Source organism: Schistocerca piceifrons, chromosome 4 (assembly GCF_021461385.2).
Source record: "Schistocerca piceifrons isolate TAMUIC-IGC-003096 chromosome 4, iqSchPice1.1, whole genome shotgun sequence".
NCBI classification, from domain to species: Eukaryota; Metazoa; Arthropoda; class Insecta; order Orthoptera; family Acrididae; genus Schistocerca; species Schistocerca piceifrons.
In genome coordinates, this window is record NC_060141.1 from 761423092 (window position 1) to 761449479 (window position 26388).

General features: G+C 40.1%; 1 protein-coding gene across 2 annotated transcripts in view; it reads left to right on the forward strand.

The window, feature by feature from the left end:
• The window catches only part of LOC124794820 (putative protein tag-52), a 141335-nt gene extending 125766 nt beyond the window's left edge, over nucleotides 1–15569 (forward strand). For both annotated transcript variants that reach the window (XM_047258478.1, XM_047258479.1), the window contains one exon: nucleotides 15192–15569. In XM_047258478.1, the coding sequence (XP_047114434.1) occupies nucleotides 15192–15542 (351 nt within the window). In that variant the 3' untranslated portion in view covers nucleotides 15543–15569. The remainder of the gene's footprint in view (nucleotides 1–15191) is intronic.
• The last annotated feature ends 10819 nt before the right edge of the window (nucleotides 15570–26388 follow it).

Here is a 26388-nt window from a genome sequence, read left to right on the forward strand (position 1 = left end):
TTACCCCCAAGCTATGTATAGCACAATACTAACACTTTTCCTCTTTCTAAACTCAACATCTCACTCATTTTAGAGGGATGCTGACTCAGTTTTTCAGGATAGCAAATGGAAAGTTGCAGTACGGAAAATGGCCCAGAGACCACCAGAGAGAGTGTGTGTGTGTGTGTGTGTGTGTGTGTGTGTGTTTTGAGTGAAGTGTTATGAAACAGTGTGTGCATAGTATGTGCAGTGACTGGTAGTGAGATATGAGTGAACAGTGTGGCGTTACTTTATGTAATAAGTTATTTGTTAAAAAAATGTATAGTAGACCAGGAGTAAATGTAATGATTGTCTCTAACTAGAAGTCTGTAAGTGTATGTGTATATGAATTAGCTTATTTTAAATTGGTCTAATCCTGTAAATACTTTGACATGTCCAATATCCTAGTAAAATGAGATCTACAGATGAATAAAGCTGCTGTTAGCTGCAGTCAAGACTGATGTTTCGTCAAGATTAATACCATTGTGGAAAATGTTGTCACACACAAGTAAATTGATCCAAAGGTTAATAACAAGTCCACTGCCCTTCTAGCTAAATTGAATTATTCATTCTGAGTGTGCACCCAAATAGTTTAGAGATACTTTGATCTAAATTCATTTCGAAATGTTCTATCAATTGAGAGTTCTATTGTCTACTCCTGTTCTACTGTCGACAAGGGGTCTGTTTTGATCGTTTTGAGCAGATTGTGGAGCCAGTCATACTCAGTCAGCAATTCGAGGATAAATTTCCAGGACCTTCATCTAGTGGCTTAGAGATGTTCTATGCCAATTCTGCTAATTTTACCTGCATCCTACTGATTTTCCTTCATGAAAACATTGAGACAAGGAAACAGCTCTCAGTTACCCTTCTCCACCTGGTATCATGCAGTGTGTGAATTTTACAGAAGGAGAAACAGCAAACACCTCTGTCATGGTCCCGTTTTTAGTTCCAGTAAATGTTGCCACCTCATCAGTGCATATACTAACACAATCTATCCATGGCAGATTGTTGTCAACTAAAAAGGAATTAACAAGAAAAAAGTACCTTAACTTATAGTCATCACTTTGTTTTAAATATGGTTAACTACTTCCACTGAACTCACACTAGAATTCAACTTCTAGTTTATTCACTATCTTTAAACTGACTCCGGAAACCTGGCTGAAATTGAGTGGACAGTAACAATGGTTGTGAGTGACATTGTATTCTTGTTATCATTGTTACTAGGCAGTGGCAGACAAATTATCAAATCGCTTGTTGTCATTAATAATTTTTAAATGTTTGGTAAGTAGCTAACCCTAATATGATCGGTGGTTGAAGTTGTATGACAAATATTACTCGTGACTTTTGCATGTTGCTGTTGACAGGGTTGACTGGTCAGTTCTTGTGAAATAAGGCGCAAATAATGGTAGGAGAGCTTCCTAATTTGTTTCTTGGAAATGAGGATCCGACACTAGCAATATTTGTTCACCAATAGTCTTTTTCTTACATAGTATAAAATATCAGTGAGAGGCAAGAAAAGAGGCAATGTCTTTCTGTTTACAAGCAATAATAGAATTTATAATTTTCATTGTCAGAAATACTTTATTGTTTCTTCTGAATATGTTATGATTTCCGGGGCCATGGTTACAGTGAGACTTGAGAACATAGCTGTTTTTTTCTGAATACATAGCATATTTCACATCTAAATTTACATGTGAACGTGACAATATTCCTTCTTCTCTTGTTTGCAAACATTTCATCTGCCCACTGCTCCTTCATTGGCTGTGTAGACCAATCATGCCATACAACTAGCGTTGACAACATTGCTGCATGAAATATGTAAGTATGCCACTTGCCCCTATCTAGACTTTTACCATCTCCTGCAAACATGTATACAATTGATGAATATTTGTACAATTTTAAAGTCAGATCATTTCTGACAACAAATGTATTTAGGCAAACTGCAGTTTAAACATGGAAAAATCAAACAATGAAAACTCCAGGTTGGAATACCAGCAGTATTGAAACTTCCTGGCAGATTAAAACTGTGTACCGGACCGAGGCTCGAACTCGGGACCTTTGCCTTTAGCAGGCAAGTGCTCTACCATCTGAGTTACCCAAGCACGACTCCCGCCCCATCCTCACAGCTTTACTCAGAGTGCCTACGACCAGGGACAGCTGGGAGATCCGGGAAAAACCCGGGAATTTTTTCATCCGGGAGAAAACCGGGAAAAACCCGGTAATTTATTTGAATTCCGGGTGCTTTTTTTTTTCTTTTAAGCTTTCAGTTAAATTTTTGTAATTTTGACTTGTAAGAAACAGTACTCTAACAAAGGGTATTATGTATCCCACTACTGCAGAATAATACTGCAGCAATAAAACATGAACGAGAGAAAGGAAAACGAAAATAAAACTGAAGTTGCAAAGGAAATACGCCATATACAACTACTAAACACAGTGCTCATACAAGCATCTGCCAACAGCAAAATGTGTTAAAGGCCTTAGGAAGACTGTTCAGTGCTTCTTAACAACAAATTGCCTCCGTCTCTGATGAGCGTGACATCACAATTGGTACTTTAGATTCGTTTGAGCAGGGCGGGCTCTTGCACATGCGCAGTTGAGTCGTGCATGTGTACTACCTTCTCCCGCTTCTGGCTACAGAAGAGTTACTGTTAGCTGTGTAAGCAGCAGCAGCAGCAAAATGCTACCCGGAAAAATTTTACTGGCGCATACAAGTTGCCATATTCACTGGGGGCAAACCGGGGTATCTGCCACGGGCGGCAATTGCAGGGGAATGGGAGGGGGCCGCCAGATTCATATTCTTGAGGGGGAAAAACTTTGTTTTACAAAGCACCTAGTAACCAGCGCACATTGGTCTGTTGATTATTCATGTGATTTTGAAACGCATCCCTGTTGGTTTTTGAACATTTTAGAACATATTCTAAGTTTATTTGTGAATGAATCATAAGTTGAATTTTGAATGCATGTATAGTGTACGTCATGTATCTGCCAGGGGGAATCTCGTCGCAATAAACTTCCCTGCAAGCAGAAGCGGACGGGGCTATACGAGCTGAGCGGAATAAAGCCGAACGGGCAATCACTGTTTGTTTATGTGGTTGACTGTGTTTGCGAATGATCAGCGTTGTTATAATTACCAGCGAAATCCTTGGATTCAGACTACCAGAGTGGAAATAAATGACTAACAGGAATTATATGTAAGAAAGATTACATATTTTCTTTTTGGTGTATCCAAGAAAATTAAATTTTGATAGAAAGTTTTTGGCCAGACCGGTTCACTAGTAAGGACCAGTTGTAAGGCTGCAACAAAGGATCTTCTAATCTAGTGGATTCTGAATGGGGCAAAATTCAGCATGGAGTTCCCCAGGGATCTGTCCTTGGACCCTTGCTGTTTTTAATATATGTTAATGATTTACCCCTGTCCGTTAGTAAAAATTGTGAATTCACAATGTTTGCTGCTGATACAAGCATTGTAGTAGATGGTAAGTCTACTGCTGATACCGAGCAAGGTGGCGCAGTGGTTAGCACACTGGACTCGCATTCGGGAGGACGACGGTTCAATCCCATCTCTGGCCATCCTGATTTAGGTTTTCCGTGATTTCCCTAAAATCGTTTCAGGCAAATGCCGGGATGGTTCCTTTGAAAGGGCACAGACGATTTCCTTCCCAGTCCTTCCCTAATCCGAGCTTGCGCTCCGTCTCTAATGACCTCATTATTGACGGGACGTTAAACACTAACCACCACCACCATCATCTACTGCTGATCTGGAGACTGATGTTAATGATATACTCAGAGAAGTTACAGCTTGGTTTTCAATTAATTCTCTTTCAGTTAATATTAAAAAAAACTAATTTTATACAGTTCCACACAAAAAATAAAACTCTAGAAAATATATTAATTGCTCATGACAACCAGGAACTAGAACAAGTGCACTCCACTAAATTCCTGGGGGTTCACATTGACAATAGGCTCAACTGGGAACAGCATGTCCCCCTCACTCTAAAAAGGCTTTCATCACCAACTTTTGCTCTAAGAATCATTACTCATTTTGGGGACATCAGCATACTTTGGGTACTTTCACTCATTAATGAGTTACAGAATAATATTCTGGGGTAATTCACCAGCCTCAAAAAGAAAATCTTAACTGTTCAGAAGAGAGCAGTCAGAATCGTGTGTGTGGGGGGGGGGGGGGGGGGGGTCCTCCACGAACCTCATGTAGAAAACTTTTCACACAGTTAGGTATTCTGACCCCAACATGTCAGTACATATACTCTCTGATGAATGTAGTTAATAAAGACTATGTTCAGTATGAAAAAAATTGTTCATACCATAACTACAATACTAGAGGTAAAGATGATCCACATGTTGAACTAAAAATTTATCACTTGTACAGAAGGGAGTAAAGTATGCTGCTATAAAGACTTTTAATGCATTGCCTAATTATATTAAATGTACAAGAGAAAATGAAACGCTGTTCAAAGGTATGTTAAAAAAATGCCTGCTTGGCTATTCACTGTACTCCTTAGATGAATTCTTTTCCAGAAGTAATGCATTCCTTTAATAATAAATGTATTTAGTCTCTTAGTTATTAGATGGACAATACAATATTATGTTAATGTTATAGTGTTAATACTATAGTTATAGTGTGAATTGCTATACTAGTTAAATGACAGCTTGTAAATGAGAAAAAGTGATACTTATTAATATCTATATCATTGTATTATATTACTATTCTGTAGCATTAATTGTATTTGTACAATTGTATTGACATGTTCCACATACAGGCGAATCACTCGCATGTACGGATCCATAGAATACGCATACCAAATAAAATAATAAAAATAAAAAGTACTGTCCCTGGTAGCAGCCGCCTGAGTTGCGCGGAAAACGCTTTGTATGAACAAGTAATAACGCCTAACCAGAGAATAAACGCGGGATAACTAAACAGTTGATTGTGGCAGGGTTAGCGAAGTTAACCAGAGAATATGTTACGGACTTAGTGATGACAAGATTGTTTGGTAGAACGAGGAAGGAGAAGAAATGGGGACATCACACAAATTATGGAAGAATAACAAGATTCCAAATTTATATAAAAATTTCATACTACTACTTTTTGATCTCATGGAGCATATGAATGAAATGTGAAACTATTTCTGAACATAAAACTTTTTGCTTGTAGTAGGCCTAATAAGCATTTGATATTGGTACTTTGTGAATTATATTTTCTCGTGTTATAAAAATGACCATTTGTGCCAAAACAGTCTCGTTTATTTGGTGTGTGTTACAATAGCTGCAATATTAGACAGGCCTATTTTGTTTTATCTAGCAGACAGTGACAAAATACATGTAATCAGATTGAGAAACTACACAAGTCTTGGTTACTGTTTGTATTAACAGCTTTTTCAGTATTAGACAGAGACATTTCTTTTTTTCATGTAGCAAAACATTTGATGATCTTTGATGAGGTAATAGACTCTTTCCCAGAAAGGAAAGCACACCATGTAAAGCTGTAACAGGGTTGGAGAGAAAAAATGCTAGGACTTCCGGACTGAAGAAATGTGTACTGTCTTGCTCGTCTCTTTTACTGGTTTCATGTATCTTAAGTTTAATTTTATGTCACACAAAAAAAAAAGTTATTAGCTATAGGCAATAAAAAATGCAAATTTTCTGAAGAGTTCTTGTTCTCATGGTTACAAATTATCCCATCCAATATTGATTGAAAGTTTTTTTTCTGATGCACAGAGCAGTCCGAATTAGAGTTGGAAAGTGGATAATCTCCACGTGACCGGCATTTACGTTTAGTGATTTTGCTGCTTCCTCTTCGTTTATTGCTGTCACATCAAGTGAAAACAAAATCAATTTCTGTGGCCGGGAGCTATCAAGTGAATTAAAATACATTGACATGAGTACAGAAGGCTAAAATATGTTATTAGTTTTAGATTTTATTTTATTTCCATCTTTCTGACACTCAAGTATTAATCGCCTTGCAGAACAATGAAGTTATTTTTGTCGATTTGCTAAAGAAATTTGGCTTTTATTAATCTATTCCGATGAGGCAGTCAATTTATTTGAAATGAAGTGTTTCATTCCACACTATTGGCTAGTTTCAACTGTTCGCTGCATTTCAAAAGTGCATGTTTTCATCTTCTAGCACATATGACATTATGCCATAATGAAGAACCAAACATTAGGTAATACAGAACTGGTACTCCAAGAAAATTTGCATACGAATGTGCACTTTAAGCCGAATTATGCGTTTTAGTATGGTTCATGAAATTCCGATGCTCTTGGAGTATCTTCTTGATGTCTTGTTCCTTTTATGACATAATGTAAGATCTTTTAATGTCTTACACCTTGACACATTTGTGGGATGTATCTTAAAGTGTAACACGCGCAAAAAAGGTCAACATTATATGTGAAAGCTGAACTTCTCTTGCAGCTTATTAATCTTAGAGACCAAGGTAATATGTGAAAGCTCTGCTTTTCTTGTAGTAACAGTATATATAATAATTTAAACCATTAACGTTTCCCATTTGTGTGCACGCCCTACTTAAGTGATACCGCTATTGGCTGACTACATCACGTGTCCTATTCTCGAATATCCTGTCATCGGCTGGCGAGATCACATGACATGAGGTGTGACTGGCTACAAATCGCATTGCAATCCTAATTTTGATGCTTCGGAAAGTAACATGTGGCGTTTGGTAGAATTTAAATTTAGACTTTTGTGATACGAAAATATGCAGCGTACATGTTGCTACACATCAAAGATCTTTCCAAAACATTTTTTTAAAAAACTGAGTGGTTGTCTTAAGAGCTGAAGAGTACTACGTAAGTGTATAAAACCATAACCATTCAAGGGACTGGTAAGTTTCACAGTTCCAAGGAAAAGTATACTGTCACTTAGCACGGAAAAAGTGTATATTCACCCGGGAGGAAGTGCAATTTTAACCGGGAAAAATCCGGGAATTTTTTTTTTCCTGGTCCGCGTATACACCCTGTTTACTTCTGCCAGTATCTCGTCTCCTACCTTCCAAACTTTACAGAAGCTCTCCTGTGAACCTTGCAGAACTAGCACTCCTGAAAGAAAGGATATTGCGGAGACATGGCTTAGCCACAGCCTGGGGGATGTTTTCAGAATGAGATTTTCACTCTGCAGCGGAGTGTGCGCTGATATGAAACTTCCTGGCGGATTAAAACTGTGTGCTGGACCGAGACTCGAACTCGGGACTTTTACCTTTCGCAGGCAAGTGCTCTACCATCAGAGCTACCCAAGCACAACTCACGCCCCGTCCTCACAGCTTTACTTCTGCCAGTATTTCTTCTCCTCTGCAATATCCTTTCTTTCAGGTGTGCTAGTTCTGCAAGGTTCACAGGAGAGCTTCTGTAAAGTTCGGAAGGTAGGAGACGAGGTATTGGCAGAAGTAAAGCTGTGAGGACGGGGCGTGAGTCTTGCTTGGGTAGCTTCTGGCTGTGGCTAAGCCATGTCTCCGCAATATCCTTTCTTTCAGGAGTGCTAGTTCTGCAGGTTCTGCAGGAGAGCTTCTGTTAAGTTTGGAAGGTAGGAGATGAGGTACTGGCAGAAGTGAAGCTGTGAGGACGGGGCGTGAGTCGTGCTTGGGTAGCTCAGTTGGTAGAGCACTTGCCCACGAAAGGCAAAGGCCCTGAGTTCAACTCTCGGTCCAACACACAGTTTTAATCTGCCGCAGTCCGGCACACAGTTTTAATCTGCCAGGAAGTTTCGTATCAGCACACACTCCGCTGCAGAGTGAAAATCTCATTCTGGGAACCAGCAATATTATTAAACTCCTTGTATGGCCATCTTTTCAGAGATGGCTGTGGGACTCGGCTCTTTGCTACAGGTTGTCAAATTAAACACCTTTCAGCCAACTAATTTCCAAACTTTTTTTATTTGGCTACCAGTTTTGGCAATTTTACTACTGATCTAACAGACAGCAGATGATGGTTGAAGTGATAACTATAGCAAGCAGAAATCTACAGATACCAATGTTCAAATGCTGGCCCCCTATTTTGACCAGAACTGAGGTGGAATCTTCTTACACGTCAATCATGGGCCTGAAGATGGCATAGTAAATTAGTGAACCTGGTAGCCAAATAAAATAAGTTTGAAGATTAGACAGATGAAAGGTGTTTCATTTGACATCCTATATTATTGAAGGGATAGATTGCTACTCACAATAAAGATGACACACTTGAGTTGAAGACAGTCATGACAAAAAGACTTACTTATAAGTTTCATCCAAAGCCTTCTTCAGAAAGGAAAAATGTACACACATTCACAGAAGCAAGCACACCACAGAAAAAAAAGACCACTATCTCCGGCTGCTCTGGCCAGAATGTAACTGAAATGCATCGAATAGGAGCAACAGTCTGGAATAGTATGGTGACGGGGAAGAGATAGCAGGGTACAGATGAGGGAAGAGGAATCAGTGCTGCCTGGCAGAGCGTGCAGGGCTAATGGTGGCCGGACAGGGCTGCCAGACAGTGGTGAGAGGCTGTGGGGGAGGGAGTGAAAATGGGGAACAGAAAGGAGAGGAGCAGAGAGGGAAAAGACCATTGAGTGCACCAGCAGAGAGCAGCACACAATGAGGGTCAGAGGAGGCGAATTGTGTGGAAGTGACAGGACAGAGGGGGTGAAACAGTTGGGTGGAAAGTGTGGGGATAGTAGGTTACTGTAGGTTGAGGCTGGGATGATTGCCAGAACAGAGAATGTGTTGTAAAGGTAACTCCCATCTATGTAGTTCAGAAAAGCTGGTGGTGAAGGGGAGGATCCAAATGGTCAAGTTTGTGAAGCAGCCATCGAAATTGGGCTCGTTGTGTTCAGCTGCATGTTGTGCCACAGGGTGGCTCTCGGTCTTGCCCACAGTTTGGCAGTTGCCATTTGTCCTGGTGGGCAGGTGGTTGGGAGTCTTACCGATGTAAAATTCTGAGCGACAGATGCAGAAGGGCTGGTATATGACATTGCTGCTTTCACAGGTGGCCTGACCTTTGATGGTTTAGGAAAAGCCTGTGGCAGGACTGAAACAGGAAGTGCTGAGTTGTGGATCAAGCAGGTCTTGCATCTGGAATAAGATCCCTGTGGCAAAGGGTTGGGTTTGGGAGTGGCATAGGGATGGACTAGGATGCTGTTGAGCTCGAGTGGATGATGGAACACCACTTTGAGAGAGGTGGGTAGGATCTTTGGTAGGATTTCCCCAATTTCATGGCATGATAATAGTAAAAACCCTGACGACAGTTGTGATTCAGTTTTTCCAGTCCAGGATGGTATTGGGTGATGAAGGTAGCATTCCTTTGTAGCTGTCTCTTGGAAGTGGTGGAAGGATTATGAGTTTGTGGATATATGACATGGGACATCTGTTGCCAGGCCAGATCTGGGGGACAGTGCCTGTCTGAGAAGGCCTGTGTGAGACCTTTAGCATAATGGGCAAGGAAGCTCCCATCACTGCAGATGTGCCATTCCAGGGTAGCGAGGCTGTATTGGAGGAATTTTTTTGTGTGGAAAGGGTGGCACCTTTTGAAATGTAGGTAGGTTGGTTAGTGTGTTTAACACTGAGGCACATAGCATCCACTACAGTGAACAGATGTTACTGATCACTTCTTTGGCAGTTCCAGTCAGTCCTGAGGCTGCAAATGCACACAGTCCGCTGCATTGGGCACTCCCTACTGGTGTTGCGTCATGCATGTTTTTGCAGCTGAATGACTGACTGAAAACACCAGATAAATTACCATTAAAAGCTTTCTGCTGCTTTGAAAATTGTGCGCCACAGGCTTGATCTTGGACAGAGTTTTGGATGGAGCCATTGGAGAGGAACATGTCAACATCCAGGAAGGTGCCACACTAGGTTGAGGAGGACCACATGAAGTGGATGAGAGAGAAGTATTAATGTGTGAAGGAATGCAGATAGGTTGTCCTGGGCCTGAGTGCAGATCAAAAAGATATCATCAATGAACCTGAAACTGACCAGGAGTTTGAGGTTTTGGGAGTATATGTATAATAGAGGGAAACATTCCACGTGGGGTGTGTTTGTGTTTGTTATTGTCTCTATCAACGTACCAACGCGTTCGTTTGGTAAGTTACAGATGCTTTAACTTGCACAAACGAGAAAGTGTTGGTATGTTGATAGACAATAAAAAACACACACACATATTTTCAAGCTTTCGCAACACCTGGTTGCTTCATCAGGAAAGAGGGAAGGAGAGGGAAAGATGAAAGGATGTGGGTTTTAAGGGAGAGGGTAAGGAGTCATTCCAAACTTTCTGCTCCTGGGATTGGAATGACTCCTTACCCTCTCCCTTAAAACCCACATCCTTTTGTCTTTCCCTCTCCTTCCCTCTTTCCTGATGAAGCAACCAGGGGCTGCGAAAGCTTGAAAATATATATATATATATCTGTGTGTGTGTGTGTGTGTGTGTGTTTGTTTGTTTGTTTTTTATTTATTGTGTCTATCAACATACCAACGCTTTCTCATTTGGTAAGTTAAAGCATCTTTGTTTTTTATATTTATTTTTCCCATGTGGAATGTTTCCCTCTATATATTTTTTCCTTCTCTTCAAATTAAATGCAGTTGTGTATTGTATATAGTTAGTAAAGTGAATGAGGTTGTGGGTTTGGAGCTTGAAGGATGTTGGTAGAGGTAGTCTTCAATAGCAGCAAGACCTTGGGTATGAGGAATGTTGGTGTATAGGGAAGCTACATCAACAGTGACAAGTATGATCCAGGAGGTAAAGGAGTGAGAATGGTAAAAAGTCAGTGAAGGAAGTAGTTGGTGTCTTCGATGCAGGAGGCTAGATTTCAGGCAATAGGCTGGAAGTGTTGATTAGTGAGGGCTGAAATTCTTTCACTTGCAGCACAGGAACCAGCTACAGTGTGACATCCAGAACTGTTGTGTTTTTGGATTGTGAGGTTTATTGGATGTCATAGGGGGTGGTGAGGGAAATGGTTTCAAGGGAGAGGTTCTGGAAAGGACTGAAGACTTTAAACAGGGATTATAAGTTATGTTGGACTTCTAGGATAGGATCACTTTGGATGAGTTTACAGGTTAAGGAGTCGGGCAACTGGCAGAGGCCTTCCACCTGCTAGTCACTGTGATAAATAATGACAATGGTGGAACATGTGTCTGCAAGTGGAATGGTCAGGTCAGGATTTGTTTTGAGGCTGTCCTTTCTTGTGATGACAGGATGGTGTTCTTAGGAAGGGATCTGGAGAAGGATGGTGATGCTAAGTTGGAGGTAAGGAATTCCTGGAAGGTGACCAGGGGGTGGTTACATGGGAGGGGGGTGGGGAGGAGGATCGTGGTTGGGTGGTGGAATGAACTGGGAGAGGCACTGTTCATTGTTGGGTTTAGATTGGCTTTGGTTGAAGGGATTGGTGGCGAAGAAGTGTTTCCATTTTAGCGATCGAGAGAAGGGTAGTAGGTATTTGATAAGTCCAGCATCGTTAAATTTGGATGTAGGGCTGAAGGTGAGGCCTTTGGATAGGACTGAAACTTCTGTGGGGTCAAGAATTTGGTGGAAACATTAACACCAAGGTTCTGGGATTGTTTCAGCTCTGGACTTAGTGGAGTGTTGGAAGGGGTTTAGGGGGATGTTGCAAGTTGAAAAGGGCAGTAGGGTCTAGGTGCTGTGAGGAGTTATTGAAGAGAGATACTGGGGGTATGTTAGGGGTTGGATAGTGGTGCCCCAAGTCAGCAGTGGGATGTCAACAGGCTGGACAGCTTACGGAGGTAGTGTCTGGAATGCTCTTCTAGGTGCTTCAGTGCAAGCGATTCAGTTTCAGAGATGTGCTGCATGTAGTATGGATTGCACCGTAGCAGTATCTTGCGGAGGGAGCAGAGGTGAATTGGGATGCCTGTACCATGGAAATGTGTTTTTGTAGTACCACATTTGTCAGAGACAGGTACTGGTGATTCCGAAAAGGTGAAGGTCATTGTGAAAAGAAAGATGGGATCCAGAGAAAAGAATTTTTATGGTAGGCCATTGGGTGGGAGGAAGGTTTGTGGTTGGGTGGCGGGGATTCCATAGTTTAGGCAGCATTTACGGAACAGGATATATTCAGAATGAGATTTTCACTCTGCAGCGGAGTGTGCACTGATATGAAACTTCCTGGCAGATTAAAACTGTGTGCTGGACCGAGACTCGAACTTGGGAGCTTTGCCTTTCGCGGGCAAGTGCTCTACCATCTGAGCTACCCAAGTACGACTCACGGCTTTGCTTCTGCCAGTGTCTCGTATCCTACCTTCCAAACTTCACAGAAGCTCTTCTGCGAACCTTGCAGAACTAGCTCTCCTGGAAGAAAGGATATAGCGGAGACATGGCTTAGCCACAGCCAGGTGGAAGGTAGGAGACAAGATACTGGCAGAAGTAAAGCTGTGAGGACGGGGCATTAGTCGTGCTTGGGTAGCTCAGATGTTAGAACACTTGCCTGCAAAAGGCAAAGGTCCCGAGTTCGAGTCTCGGTCCGGCACACAGTTTTAATCTTCCAGGAAGTTAGGATATCTTCAGTCTGGAACCACGCTGCTGCTGTGGTCACAGGTTCGAATCCTGCCTCGGGCATGGATGTGTGTGATGTCCTTAGGTTAGTTAGGTTTAAGTAGTTCTAAGTCTAGGGGACTGATGACCTCAGATGTTAAGTCCCTTAGTGTTTAGAGCCATTGAACAGGATATAGGACTTTGTTTTTGCCAAGGAAAGGGATACTTTTCTGAAGTGGTGCAGAAAGGTGTAGCAGGAGTCCATTCTGGCAGGGATGACACTGAAGAAACAGGAAATGACAGAAACAGGAAATGGGCAAATGAAGGCATTAGGTGATTGAGGGGAGCTGGATAACAAAAAAACACATAAATATACGCGTAGATATACACAATTACTTAAAAATGTGTGCAAATATGTAAAAATGCTCATAAATACGTAAAAAATGGGAAAAAAGGACAGAATGGATGAGATATGGGAGAAAGCTCGATTTGAACAGCTGCTTCATAATCCAGGCCATCTGGATCCTCCCCTCCACCACCAGCTTTTCTGAACAGCACAATGGGAGTTATACGTAAACCATATTCTCAACTCCCGAAATCATTCCGGTCCCAACCATCGGTACCCTACTCTCACCACACTCTCCACCCAACTGTTTCCACCCAACTTCTGTCCTCTGTCACATCCTCACAATTTGCCTTCCCTCACCCTCACTGTGCACTGTTCTCTGCCAGTGTGCCCCGCGATCTTTCCTCCTCCTCTGCTCATCTCTTTTCCACTCCCTGTTTTGTCTAGCGGTTCTGGCGCTGCAGTCCGGAACCGCGGGACTGCTACGGTCGCAGGTTCGAATCCTGCCTCGGGCATGGGTGTGTGTGATGTCCTTAGGTTAGTTAGGTTTAAGTGGTTCTAAGTTCTAGGGGACTTATGACCTAAGATGTTGAGTCCCATAGTGCTCAGAGCCATTTGAACCACTCCCTGTTTTCCCTCCTCACAGCCACCCAACACTGTGCCTGGCAGCCCTGTCCTGCCACCTTTAGACCCAGCACACACTGTCAGACAAGGCTGCTCTCTCTTGCCCCACCCGTACCCTGCTATTCCTCCCCCTTCTCTGCCTCATTCTGGATTGTTGCTTCAATTCGACGCATTTCAGTTGCATTCTGCATCAGCAGCAGCACAGTAAAATTTGCTAATTGTGTACAACATGTCCAAGGAAGTAGTCAATGGTGGACTTCTCGAAGATATCTATGAGCTCAACTAGTCTGAGCACATGCAAAAGAAGGAGTTTGAAGAAGTAGTATGACTGAGATTCTGAACCGGACCCGAGAGAGAACCTATGTCAGTCATGCTATACATGCCATTCTTTGTGTTTGTAATCTCCTGCAGCAATAAGAAAAGGTGTATGTTAGTTTCCGTGCTCTAGGAATGCCAACACATTCAACCCGAGCTGTTGGAGTAGTGGTCACGTCTGCGTGATATTTGCTTCTTGTGTTAATGGATGGTGTGTGTAAGTGTCTTTAATTGTGCCTGTCTGCAACCTAGCATCTTATCTTTATGCTAAGTAGCAATCTACCTTTTCCTATATTTTTAATATTCCTACCTGAGTTTCCATTGTTTGAATATAAGATTACTGTATTTTTTTGTATGACGAATTTGGAAAAAAAAGACACCTCTTATTGCCTAGTAAATATGGTATGTTGAGAAGCTGTTTAAATGAAATCTGAAGAATTGTGCACTCATTTCTGTGCAATAGTTAGGGTCTTTTTTAATAACTGTGTCAATGCTACAGTTCCTTTTGAGTAAGCCGATATTGCTGTTTTGTGTGGTAGAACTACAATTCTGAGTGGCTTTAACGTGATGTACAAAAATATTGTGAACTGAAGTAGTATGTAATTCTTAGCAGTTTCTTCTGTCATAAGAATTTAATATATGAATGCCCGTATTTGCCCCAGTATACGAAGCAAACACAATAAGGAAAGCAGACAAGCTTTTGTGTAGTGTCAGTGACCATTAAGACTAGTGCCGGCTTCAACATAAAAATAATCTTAACTTCAAGATGAATCGTCTACATGCAGTGTTAAGTATCAACAAAGTGAAGATAGACTGTAAACCTTCGAGTTCCAACAAGCCAGACATCAGGAAAGATTTGCTTTCTTGCAAGTAAATAAGAATTAATTTTTGGACAAAAGTGTTTTCGATGGGTCACTTAAGTAGTTTTATTGATTATCACTGGTTACTGTATTTATTTTGTTGATCTGGGAATTACTTTTACAGCAGGCTTAACATCATATCCTGGTTGTCAAACATGAATGTGTATGTTCATTTTTAGTCTGAAAAGTGGTAACTTGTTACTAATATTCATTTTAAGCTTCACAAGCCTAATACAATTTGTAACTTACTCATCAGGTGGTGTTCGAAGATCATCAGTTAGCAGGGGTGTCTCATTATCTCATCATATATTTGTATTCTTACCACCCTCTCTACAGAGAATTTCATTTGCACTGTTGTTGTCTTATAACATTAACTGCAAAACAGAACTTGCTGGAGTTGTTCTCTGTTCTTAATATGTAACTGCCATGCATAATGGTCTAAAACGTTTCGCCTCCTAAGGCTATGTTTGTTGTTTATAAAATTGCTTTATTCTAAGCATGATCTGTCATTTGCATATACTGGAACTATTCAATTTTTACAGGTTAACCACACTTCAGGTGATGAAACAAAGGATTGCTTGTACCCATTGCGAGAAAGTATGAAAAGAGGTAGAAATATGGTACATTTCCGTGAGGAAGATGTCATTGGCCGCAGAACTTTGAATGAATTTCCACACTCAGTTGTTGATAGTTCCAATAGAAATGAAATTACATGGACTACCTTTTCTGAAACAGTACAGAATACAATTTCAGAAAATCTATCAGAAGCTAATGAAGAGCCATGGCACATTAGAAGTATTAGTTTAATAAGAAATTTTATTGCTGGTTTCAGGTATTGTTTTAGAAAACATGTCTTAAAAAGGCATCTCAGAGTTCCTGATTTTAATCAGTAATTTACTATCTCTGTCACAGTTCCTACATTACTGTGGCAATACAGAAGTTTGTATTCTTCTAACAGATATTTTCCTATATTTCTTGAGTATTACCACCCCCCCCCCCCCCCCTCTCTCTCTCTCTCTCTCTCTCTCTCTCTCTCTCTCTCTCTCTCTCTCTCTCTCTCTTTCATAGGGGAGGGGATAAAAGTATATTGAAGTGTGTACCTTCAGGAAAAATAGTTTATGTCCTTATATGTTTTGATAGTGTTCCAAAACTAACTTTCATGTTACTTGTAAACTAAACACTTTTTTTTCCGAAGGCAGTTTATTTAAATATGAAAGACACATGCTTCCTCACATAGAATAGATAGAGTAAGCTCAACACTAGTAGTGAAATTGTAAATAATTTATAACCATTCAGTGTACGTACTCATTTGAGCCATTTTGATAATTTTTTGAACTAGGGGAAGCTGTAGTGCTGTCTCAGAATCTGAATAGCAGGACACAGTTGACTCAGCAATGCATGAGCTTCATGAATCTGCTGTTAAATAACAGTTCAGCATTTTATTTGCCCTTTGTTCTCTTATGCAGAACTATAGAAAACTCCTGAACAGAGGTGTAATTTCTTTTTTGTTGTACTTTTGCATGTGCTGCTCTCATTTTATTTGTAAAGACAGTGTATAATTTCTGTATTATGTTCATATGTAATTCAAGATTCGCATCTCTTGTGCCTATCCTGTCACCACTTGATGTTTCCGTTTCTCCAGTTTCACACAGCACAAGTGGTTTTAAATAAGTTGCATTATCAAGTGTGCACATTGAAGAAGTTTAAACTGTTTGTAGCCATCATTCAGTAATCCAAGTACCATCACCACATACATAGAATTTTTGAACTGTTAGTTAATGCTTCAAAATTCATCAGATGTTGACCCAAAAAAGAAAAGTTGTCGTAGTTCATTTGTGAACCTTGAGTGAATGAGCAAAGTACTTCCTTTTCTTAAAGTTTCATGTTCTTTTAATGACTAACATGTCCATTATTACTTTAGAATAATGTTGACAAACTGTTAGTTACTTCATTTACATGTGTATGAGATCAATGTTCCAGTTTGAGAAATACCATTTGTTGCCCAGATTTATTTTCATTGTTGTGCAGGGATAATTTAAAAGTTGTGTTTCTGCCTCAAAAACAAACAGATTTCTCAACAAACTGTGAGACATTGTCTTAAAAAATTGTGAGAATAGAGTAACTATTTGTATTTGCACAACTGCTATCATGTTACTATTCAAATCATTAATGTTAGCTAACACCAGAATTTGGAACTTCTCCTTTCAAAGGCTCTCTCTCTCTCTCTCTCTCTCTCTCTCTCTCTCTCTCTCTCTCTCTCTCTCTGTGTGTGTGTGTGTGTGTGTGTGTGTGTGTGTGTGTGTGTGTGTGTGTGTGTGTGTGTGTGTGTTACGTTCTGTTGGAGATCTCAAGCATAGAACAGATGTCTAAACACTTTCTTATTATTTTCTAATGAAGTAGGTCTTTTTTTTTCATTTTTTGCTCTTTTCTGTGCTGATGTGTTGAATCTGTATACAGCTGCAACATGAAAATACTTTTTTGTGGTGAATACAATTTATGTGTATGCGGTTCAAAAGATTGTTATTGAATCCAAAGAAGTATAGGATTCTACCAATAAACCACATGTTTGAAATTGTTTTATTTCATGCACTTGTATGATCCATTAGATCTGGCACCTTTTTCAACAGATAACCTAGATAAATAACATGAACAACCCTTCATAACTGTGGATCATAATAATGAGCAAAGAGATTATAGGAGGGTTGGAACTTATATAGTGGCAACTATTTATTCACAACAGATACAAAAAAGTTACATATTTTTCAAAGTAGTCACCAGTGTTGTGTAGAACCAGTTACCAGTGATGTGGAAGGCATAGTGTACCGTTAGCAGAGCCTGTTCTATTGATGGTGCAAATGAAATGGTCTACTGCTTTTAGAATCTCCAGAACAGTTCTGAAGCGAATGCTACAAAGCCAAATCTGAAACACCAGTCCAACAAATGGCGTCATTATGTGTCACAGCAAAAGTCGAAAGTGTGTCAGAGCCCCAGTATGGTGATTCTCCTGTAAGACTGTGATGGTGTTATCCTGAGGCATTACATTCCTCCGTAGCAGACCATCAAGGCACAGTATTAGTGTTTGTTTTTGGAGCATCACCTGCGACCAGCGTTGCAAAAGGAGTGGCGACACTTTCTGCGCAACCCACCCATCATTTTGCACGACAATGCGTGGGCGCATACAGCGCAAGCTGCGGCTACTCTGTTCGGTTAATGGGACTGGGAAGTACTGTACCATCCACCATACTCCCCGGACTTAAGTCCTTGTGACTTTGATTTGATTCCGAAGATGAAGGAATCACTTTGTGGCATTAGCTCCAGAACTGTTCCAGAGATTCGACAGACAGTAGACCGCTCCATTCGCACCATCAACAGAACAGGCTCTGCTAATGGTATACTACACCTCCCACATCACTGGCAATGGGTTCTACACAATGCTGGTGACTAGTTTTAAGGACAGTAACAGGTGCAAACATGTAAGTCTTTTGTATCAGATGTGAATAAATAGTTGCCACTGTTTAAGTTACAACCCTCATATAACACTTCTCATAAATTTTTTCTGCCCACTAGAGATTACTGGAGTAGAATAACTGGAATAGACTATGGTTTGGTAATGTTCAAATTATATAACTTGGAATTAGTGTGCTGTCATCTTGGAAGATGCAAACATAGGCTGGGAACAATACTTGCACCACTGAAATAACTTAAAATAATTCCATAGGTCTCAACTTATCCTTCCTACAGTGCAGCTCTAAACCCCACTGAAAACTGTGAACCTCTGCCATATTTTATGTTAGAAGTTAACTGGATTGTTTTTAAATGATATAACCACAGATAATAAACAGTATTGTTGTATCATTTGTAGTTAGTACAAGTATTTTAGTTGGGTGGGAATAGCATTCTCAGAAATATTTATCACAAACCATGTCTATATAAATTTCATTGCAATCAACAGTCATGAAATCTTGGCCGTGGGTGGAAAGCAGATTAGCAGATGAAACAGCTTGCAGAAAGCAAGAGGCTAAGGCAGAGGTTTCTGAATATTGTACAGTATGGAAACCACTATGTTCAGAGTGAGTTCCTATAAATATTTTGTTTCAACTAAAGCACTAGTTAATACAGTCTACAGATAAAGCTTCTAAGAGTTCCTTGTATCTTGTTAATGTGTATCTTGATTCATTCCACATATGTGAAGGGTCTCTGTAGTGGGCTCTACAGAACATTAAGAATGAAGACAGTCTGTAGTGTCTGCTTCTTCTGATGATCGTATGTGCTCAGATTCCTAGATAGGATGCATTGTAAAATCAGACCATTATACATATTGCCATTGCTTGATAGTCCAGGTTTTGCGCTCATTAGACCATTTTAAATTCTCCTGGCTTATAAGAAGCCTGGCAATTTTAGTTCTAACATGAAAGTTTTGTTTTTGTAGCTCCCATTACACTGTAGTTGTTAACAGAGTTACCTAGATGCAAGTTCACTTGGTCATTTTTGTGGCCAGTGGTCATCTTATTACAAGTAAAAAACCTCTTTCGTGCTCTCCTGCCAATCAGGAAGTTCAATATTACTACCAAATGTAGTCATTTAACAAAGTTTTCTGAGCAAGATAGTATACTGTAACAGTAATTCAGTCTCTCTGGATACCCCTAATAGATTTTAGACTGTATACATTTACCATCTAAGCACATGTTGTGAGAAGTTTTTAAAATGCAATACAACACAATGTCACCACAACAGTCACTGCTGTACTGATGACTCTGAAACATTCGATGTTGTAGTGTAAAGAGAAAACAACATAACTAATACCTTACAGATAAGTAAGAAAATAAGCTTCAGAAATAAAGTGTGTGTGTATAGCAGCATATACATATTGTAGTGCCATAACACCTGGTCTGACATGCCTAGTAATGTGATATGACTAAGTAGTGGTGGATGAAGTAAAATACCTAGTGCACACTTTTTATTTCTACATGAGAGTAAGGCAATAAGTACAGATGGAACCAAGCAACATGAGACAAATGCCTCAACATAGTAAATGAAAATGATGAGTCAAAATCAATGGAGCAGCATTCTTGGAAACAAGGTACTCTCTTGGAACAATGAAAAAAAATATTTTTGTAATGTTTTTATATTGTGTCAGAGTTGGTCAGATTTAGTGCTGTAGTTACTTTGTTTTTCCATTTTTAACTCAACATTAAATATACTTAAGAGTAGTGGAAGTGAAAAAGACAAAAATTAATGTTACTAACTTTCACCTGTACATAGATGCATATAAATATACAGAAAATTAATGTATGGGTCAGCCACTGCTATTTTTCCAGTGTAAGCATGCATACACTTGACAGGGGACAACATTTTTTCCACTTGTAATACAGAGCTGCAGTTTATTTCACTGTGTGTACTTCTTACATATGCAACAGTGTAACTACAGTGAAACCCCTATTTTATATTTTCGTGTGCTCCAGACTTTAAAAAAATGCAAAACTGAGGAAAAATCAGAATCGGGGGAAAATGTTAAACCCTCAAAATACGAGCAAAAACACATGTATTTGGCACATATGATTAAAAATTGCAATCCTCTCCAATACTTTGTATAAAATCTAAGTGAAGGAAATTAAATGAGCAATACAATGTTCATACAATAATTTGTGGTAATGGATTTAATCAGTTTTTAGAAAATCGCACATATGTAACAGCAAGTAAAAACTGTAAATTGAAACTGATATCTGGGTACAAGGTACTCAAGCTATTTTCTGACATGCCATGACCACAAATTATACATTCAAAACACACGTTTTTGAGAGATCATCCTTTGTGCTAATCCACAAAAGAGTAAAACTTGATGAACATGTTGAATTAAAACAAAAACATCATAGCAGCTAAGTAGTTAAACCATAAGCACAAATTCGGACATCTGCTTAATGACATACTTTGACACTGTTGCTGTTATTGTTTAATGCTTTTCTTATGAACCGCACTTCATATGCTCAACACCATTAAAGTATTATTTTAGGCTTGATGAGAGAAACAGAGACTGAAAAAAATTAGTTTACTTCCCAGTTGACATTACAAGCTTATTAGAAGTCAGCTCAGTGAATTTCTGTACACTGTGTAGAATGTAAATTTGAAAGAAAACTCAGGTGCTACAGTTTCACTTCATGCCCTCTATCATTGCTGCAGTCTTTACGATCTACGATGTGTGGTGCAAAGAATATATTTGAGTAGTGTATGTGGTTGTTGCAACTGCATCGTGTCGGATATCAGCACGAAAGTCCTTAAAATGTGCTATCATAAAACACAGTTCTATTTGCTTGTGACATCTCTGTCATACCACATGATCTGCTTGTAAAGTATATTTTCAGCACTTCACAAAATGCTTTCAACCCTACCTGCACTCTGGTCATGGAAGGGCCACTCCCCCTCTCCACACTTCCAGTAGGCGAGCTCATTTTGTATGTGTTAGTGTGGTGTGGGGGCTGCACTGCCTATTGAGTGACTTAACAAATTGCCAGCCAATAAGAGTTCACTAGCTGGAAATGGACGACTTTACTTGATTATAACTGAGCATATTCCTCGAGACTCCGTGTTTGAATTTAAAAGGTTAACAATTCATATTGTTGCTAATTACAGTACATTGGAAATACATGCAAAGAGATGAGTCTGAGTTATAAGTGGCACAAGAAAAGGGATGGCTGGACCCCTTCGTCACGAATTGGCTTGATCCGGAACACTTCGCGTCAACTGTCTTGTTTTTCCATTACTGCTGCAACCTAGTAGCATTGATCATGGATTATGTCAACATTTCTTCTCTCACGTCTCCCCTCTCCACAAGGGCTATTCCCCCCCCCCCCTAACCTCCGATCGTCCACCTAAGCAAGTAAGAGCTAGGGAGGCAGGGGGGGGGGGGGGGGGGGCGGACCTGCACGTCATGCGATTGCGCAGCTCCCCCACCACAACCTCTGCCATTTTCAGCTGCAGTGTGTGTCAGTCGTAGCAGAGTTACGTCCGTGTAAACATGGCCGCTACACTCGATGCTCCCGCCAGATATGGGTTATGAAGTGTAATCCGTTTTCTGCAAGCAGAAGGATGTAGTGCTGTGGAAATCCATCGCAGAATGAGTAACGTGTATGGTAACAACGTTATGAGTGATGGTAGTGTACAGGAGTGGTGTCGAAAATTTAAAGGAGGACGAACAGACGTCCATGATGAAGGTGGACAAGGTCGCAAGTCTGTCGCCACTGTAGGCCTCACTGAGCGTGTTGATCAGGCGGTGAGATGCAAACGAAGGTTTACAATTAGCGAACTGTCTGATGAATTTCCAGACATTTCAAGGTCTGCTTTGCACACAATTGTGACTCAAGACCTAGGCTATCGGAAATTGTGTGCACGCTGGATCCCAAAAATGCTGAGTACCGACCACAAAACGCAAAGGATGGCGTCAGCATTATCGTTTCTCACACGTTATGCTAATGAGGGAAACGTTTTTTTGAAGTCGATTGTTACTGGCAATGAAATGTGGGTCCTATATGACAATCCTGAAACAAAGGAACAATCAAAGCAGTGGATGCACACAGCTTCCCCAAGCAAGCCAAAAAAGTTTAAACATTCACTGACGAAAAGAAAAACAATGGTCACTGTGTTTTGGGACCATAAAGGAGTGCTGCTGATGGACTTTATGGAGCAAGCTACAACGATAATTAAGGAAGTTTATTGTGAAACTTTACGTCGTCTCCGCAGAGCCATTCGAAACAAACACAGAGGAATGCTTTCGTCTGGCGCTGTTTTGATGCATGACAAAGCCCGACCACACAGTGCCAACATGACAAAAGATCTCCTCAGAAAGTTTAAATGGGAAGTTTTTGAACATCCACCATACAGCCCGGCCCTATCTCCAAGTGATTATCACCTGTTCCGAGAACTGAAGTCACGGTTAGGTGGGCAGCGCTTCGCTACTAACGAGGAACTTCAGGATGCCGTCAAGACTTACCTGTCCTCACTGGCGGCAACATTCTTCACGGACGGCATCGAAAAGCTTGTATCACGGTATGACAAGTGCCTCAGTCATTTTGGCAATTATGTAGAAAAATAAGTTAAGACTTTACTGTACTTTTGGTAATAAAATTACTATTTTCTGTAAATTTTTCTTTTATTTACAGCCAATCAGAGGTTGAAAAAATGAAGAAAAAAAAAATCTGGCCTCGTATAACTCACTCATCATATCAAATGTCAATAGGAAGAAAATGGAACAAAGTCAAGCATGACATCAACTAATAACTAAGAATCGAGGTAAATCATACTAGGAAGAAGTGTAAAATCGGGGAAATTTTAGCATTGATCGTACGGGTTTTTCACAGGGGCTATGTATTAATGGCATAGAATCGTGAAAAATGTAATTGAACTTTCACTCTCTATGTGAACTAAAATAATTGTCCATGCGCTAAGTAATGTGGTGTACTTTATTAGAAATATTAAACAATGGAAACTCCAGGTTGGGATATCAACAATATTGGAAAAGTATAGATTGCTGCTCTCCTTAAAGACATCACATTGAGTTGCAGACAGGCAAAGTGAAAAGATACTTACACATTTGCTTTAGGCCTAAGGCTTCTTCAGAAAACACACACGCATTCCTTCACACAAGCAAGCACACGACCGCAGTCTCGGGCAGCTTGGACCGAGCTGCTGAAGATGGCAGTCGTGTGCATGAGGTATGCTTGTGTAGTATATGTGAGCCTTCTTAGTCACTTCATCTACTGATCTTTCATTGTGCATTGTGGAAATGAATACAACTGATTTGTTAAGTTACTAACCAATCCCTTCTTTTAGTCAAATTGTGCCACAAATTCCTCTTCTCCTCAATTCTGTTCAGTACCTCCACATTAGTTACTTGATTTACCCATTTAATCTTCAGCATTCTTCTGTAGCATCACATTTCGAAAGCTTCTATTCTCTTCTTGTCTACACTGTTTATTGTCCATATTTCACTTCCATGCATGGCTACACTCCATGCAGATACTTTCATAAGAGACCTCTATACTTGAAGTTAACAAATTTCTCTTCTTCAGAAATGCTTTACTTGCCAGAGCCAGTCTGTATTTTATATCCTCTCTGCTTTAACCATCATCAGTTATTTTACTCCCCAGATAGCAAAACTCATCCACTACTTTAAGTGTCTCAATTCCTAACCTAATTCCCTCAGCCTCAGCTGAGTTAATTCGACTACATTCCATTATCCTTGTTTTGCTTTTGTTGCTGTTCATCTTATATCCTCCTTTGAAGACACTGTCTAATCCGTTCAACTGCTCTTCCAGGTCCTCTGCTGTCTCTGACAGAATTACAGTGTCATCAACAAACATCAAAGTTTTTATTTTTTCTCCATGGATTTTAATTCCTACTCCAAATTTTTCTTTGGTTTCCTTCACTGCTTTCTCAATATACAGATTGAATAACATTGGGGATAGGCTACAACACTGTCTCACTCCCTGTTCAATCACTGTTTCCCTTTCATGCCCCTCAACTCTACTGCCATCTGGTTTCTGTACAAATTGTAAATAGCATTTCGCTCCCTGTATTTTACGTCTGCCACCTTCAGAATTTGAAAGAGACTATTCCAGTCAACATTGTCAAAAGCTTTCTCTAAGTCTAGAAATATTAGAAATGTAGGTTTGCCTTTCCCTAATCTATCTTCTAAGATAAGTCATAGGGTCAATATTGCCTCGCATGTTCCAACATTTCTACAGAATCCAAACTGATCATCCCCAGGATCAGCTTCTACCAGTTTTTCCATTCATATGTAAAGAATTGGTGTTAGTATTTTGCAGCCATGACTTATTCAATAGTGTATTAATTTTCACATCTGTCAACACATGCTTTCTTTGTGATTGGAACTACTATATTCTCCTTGAAGTCTGAGGATATTTCACCTGTCTCATAAATCTTGCTCACCAGATGGTAGAGTTTTGTCATGACTGGCTTTCCCAAGACTATCAGTAGTTCTGATGGAATGTTATGTACTGCCTGGGCCTTTTTTTGACTTAGGTCTCCCAGTGCTTTGTCCAGTTCTTCATGCAGTATCAAATCTCCCATTTCATTCTCATCTACGTCCTCATCCATTTCTGTAATATTATCCTCAAGTACATCGCCCTTGGATAGACCCTTCCACCTTTCATCTTTCCCTTCTTTGCTTAGGAGTGGTTTCCCATCTGCACTCTTGATATTCATGCAGGTGGTTCTCTTTTCTCCAAAGGTCTCATTAATTTTCATGTAGGCAGTATATATCTTACCCCTAGTGATATATGACTGTACATCCTTACATTTGTCCTCTAGCCATCCTTGCTTTGCCATTTTGCATTTCCTGTCGATCTCATTTTTGAGATATTTGTATTTACTTTGTCCTGCTTCATTTACTGCATTTTTATAATTTTTCATTTTGTCAATTAAATTCAGTATCTCTTCTGTTACCCATGGGATTTTTACTAGCCCTCGTCTTTGTACCTTCTTAAGCCTCTGCTGCCTTCACTATTTCATATCTCAAAACTACCCATTCTTCTACTGTATTTCTTTCCCCTGTATTTGTCAGTCATTCCCTAATGCTCTCTCTGCAACCTCTGGTTCTTTCACTTTATCCAATCCCATCTCCTTAAATTCCCACCTTTTTGCAGTTAACCTATCTGAAATTTTCCAGTGTCTCCAGGCCTCGTCCACGTATACAACCTCCTTTCGTGATTCTTAACCCAAGTGTGAGCTATGATTAAGTTGTGCTCTGCGCAGGCGGCTTCCTCTTTCATTCCTTACCCTAGTCCATATTCACATACTACTTTTCCTTCTCTTCCTTTCCCTGCTGTTGACCCATGAGTATTAAATTTTCGTCTCCTTTAATTATCTGAATAATTTTTTTATTATTATTTTTATTTATTTTTTTATGTATAAATCCCATCATACATTTCTTCAATCTCTTCGTCATCTGCGGAGCTAGTTGGCTTGTACTACTGTGGTAGGCGTGGGCTTCATATCTATCTTGGCTACAATAATCTTTCCACTATGCTGTTCATAGTAGCTTATCTGCATTACTATGTTTTTTATTCATTATTAAATCTACTCCTGAATTACCCCTATTGATTTTGTATTCACCTGACAAGAAGTTTGCTCCTCCTGCCACCGAACTTCACTGATTCCCACTATATCTAACTTTAACCTATCCATTTATTTTTTTTAAATTTCGAACCTACCTGCCTGATTATGGGCTATGATGTTCAATACTCCGATCCACAAAATGCCAGTTTTCTTTCTCCTGATAATTACATCCTCCTGAGATCTGAATGGGGGAATATTTTTCCCAAGAGGACACCATCATCATTTAACCATATAGTAAAGCTGAATGCCCTCAAGAAAAACTATAGCTGTAGTTTCCCCTTGCTTTCAGCCGTTCACAGTACCAGCGCAACAAGGCCATTTTGGTTAATGTTACAAGGCCAGATCAGTCAATCGTCCAGACTGTTGCCCCTGCCACTAATCAAAAGGCTGCTGCCCCTCTTCTGGAACCACAAATTTGTCTGGCCTCTCAACAGATACCCCTCCATAGTGGTTACAGCTACGGTATGGTTATCTGTGTTGCTGAAGCACACAAACCTCCCTACCAACGGCAAGGCCCATGGTTCATAGGGGGAAAAATGTCTTTATGGTACCCAAAAAACTGCCAAACCAATTTCTCTGTTCTTCGGGCAAGATTTCTTTTTTATCCCT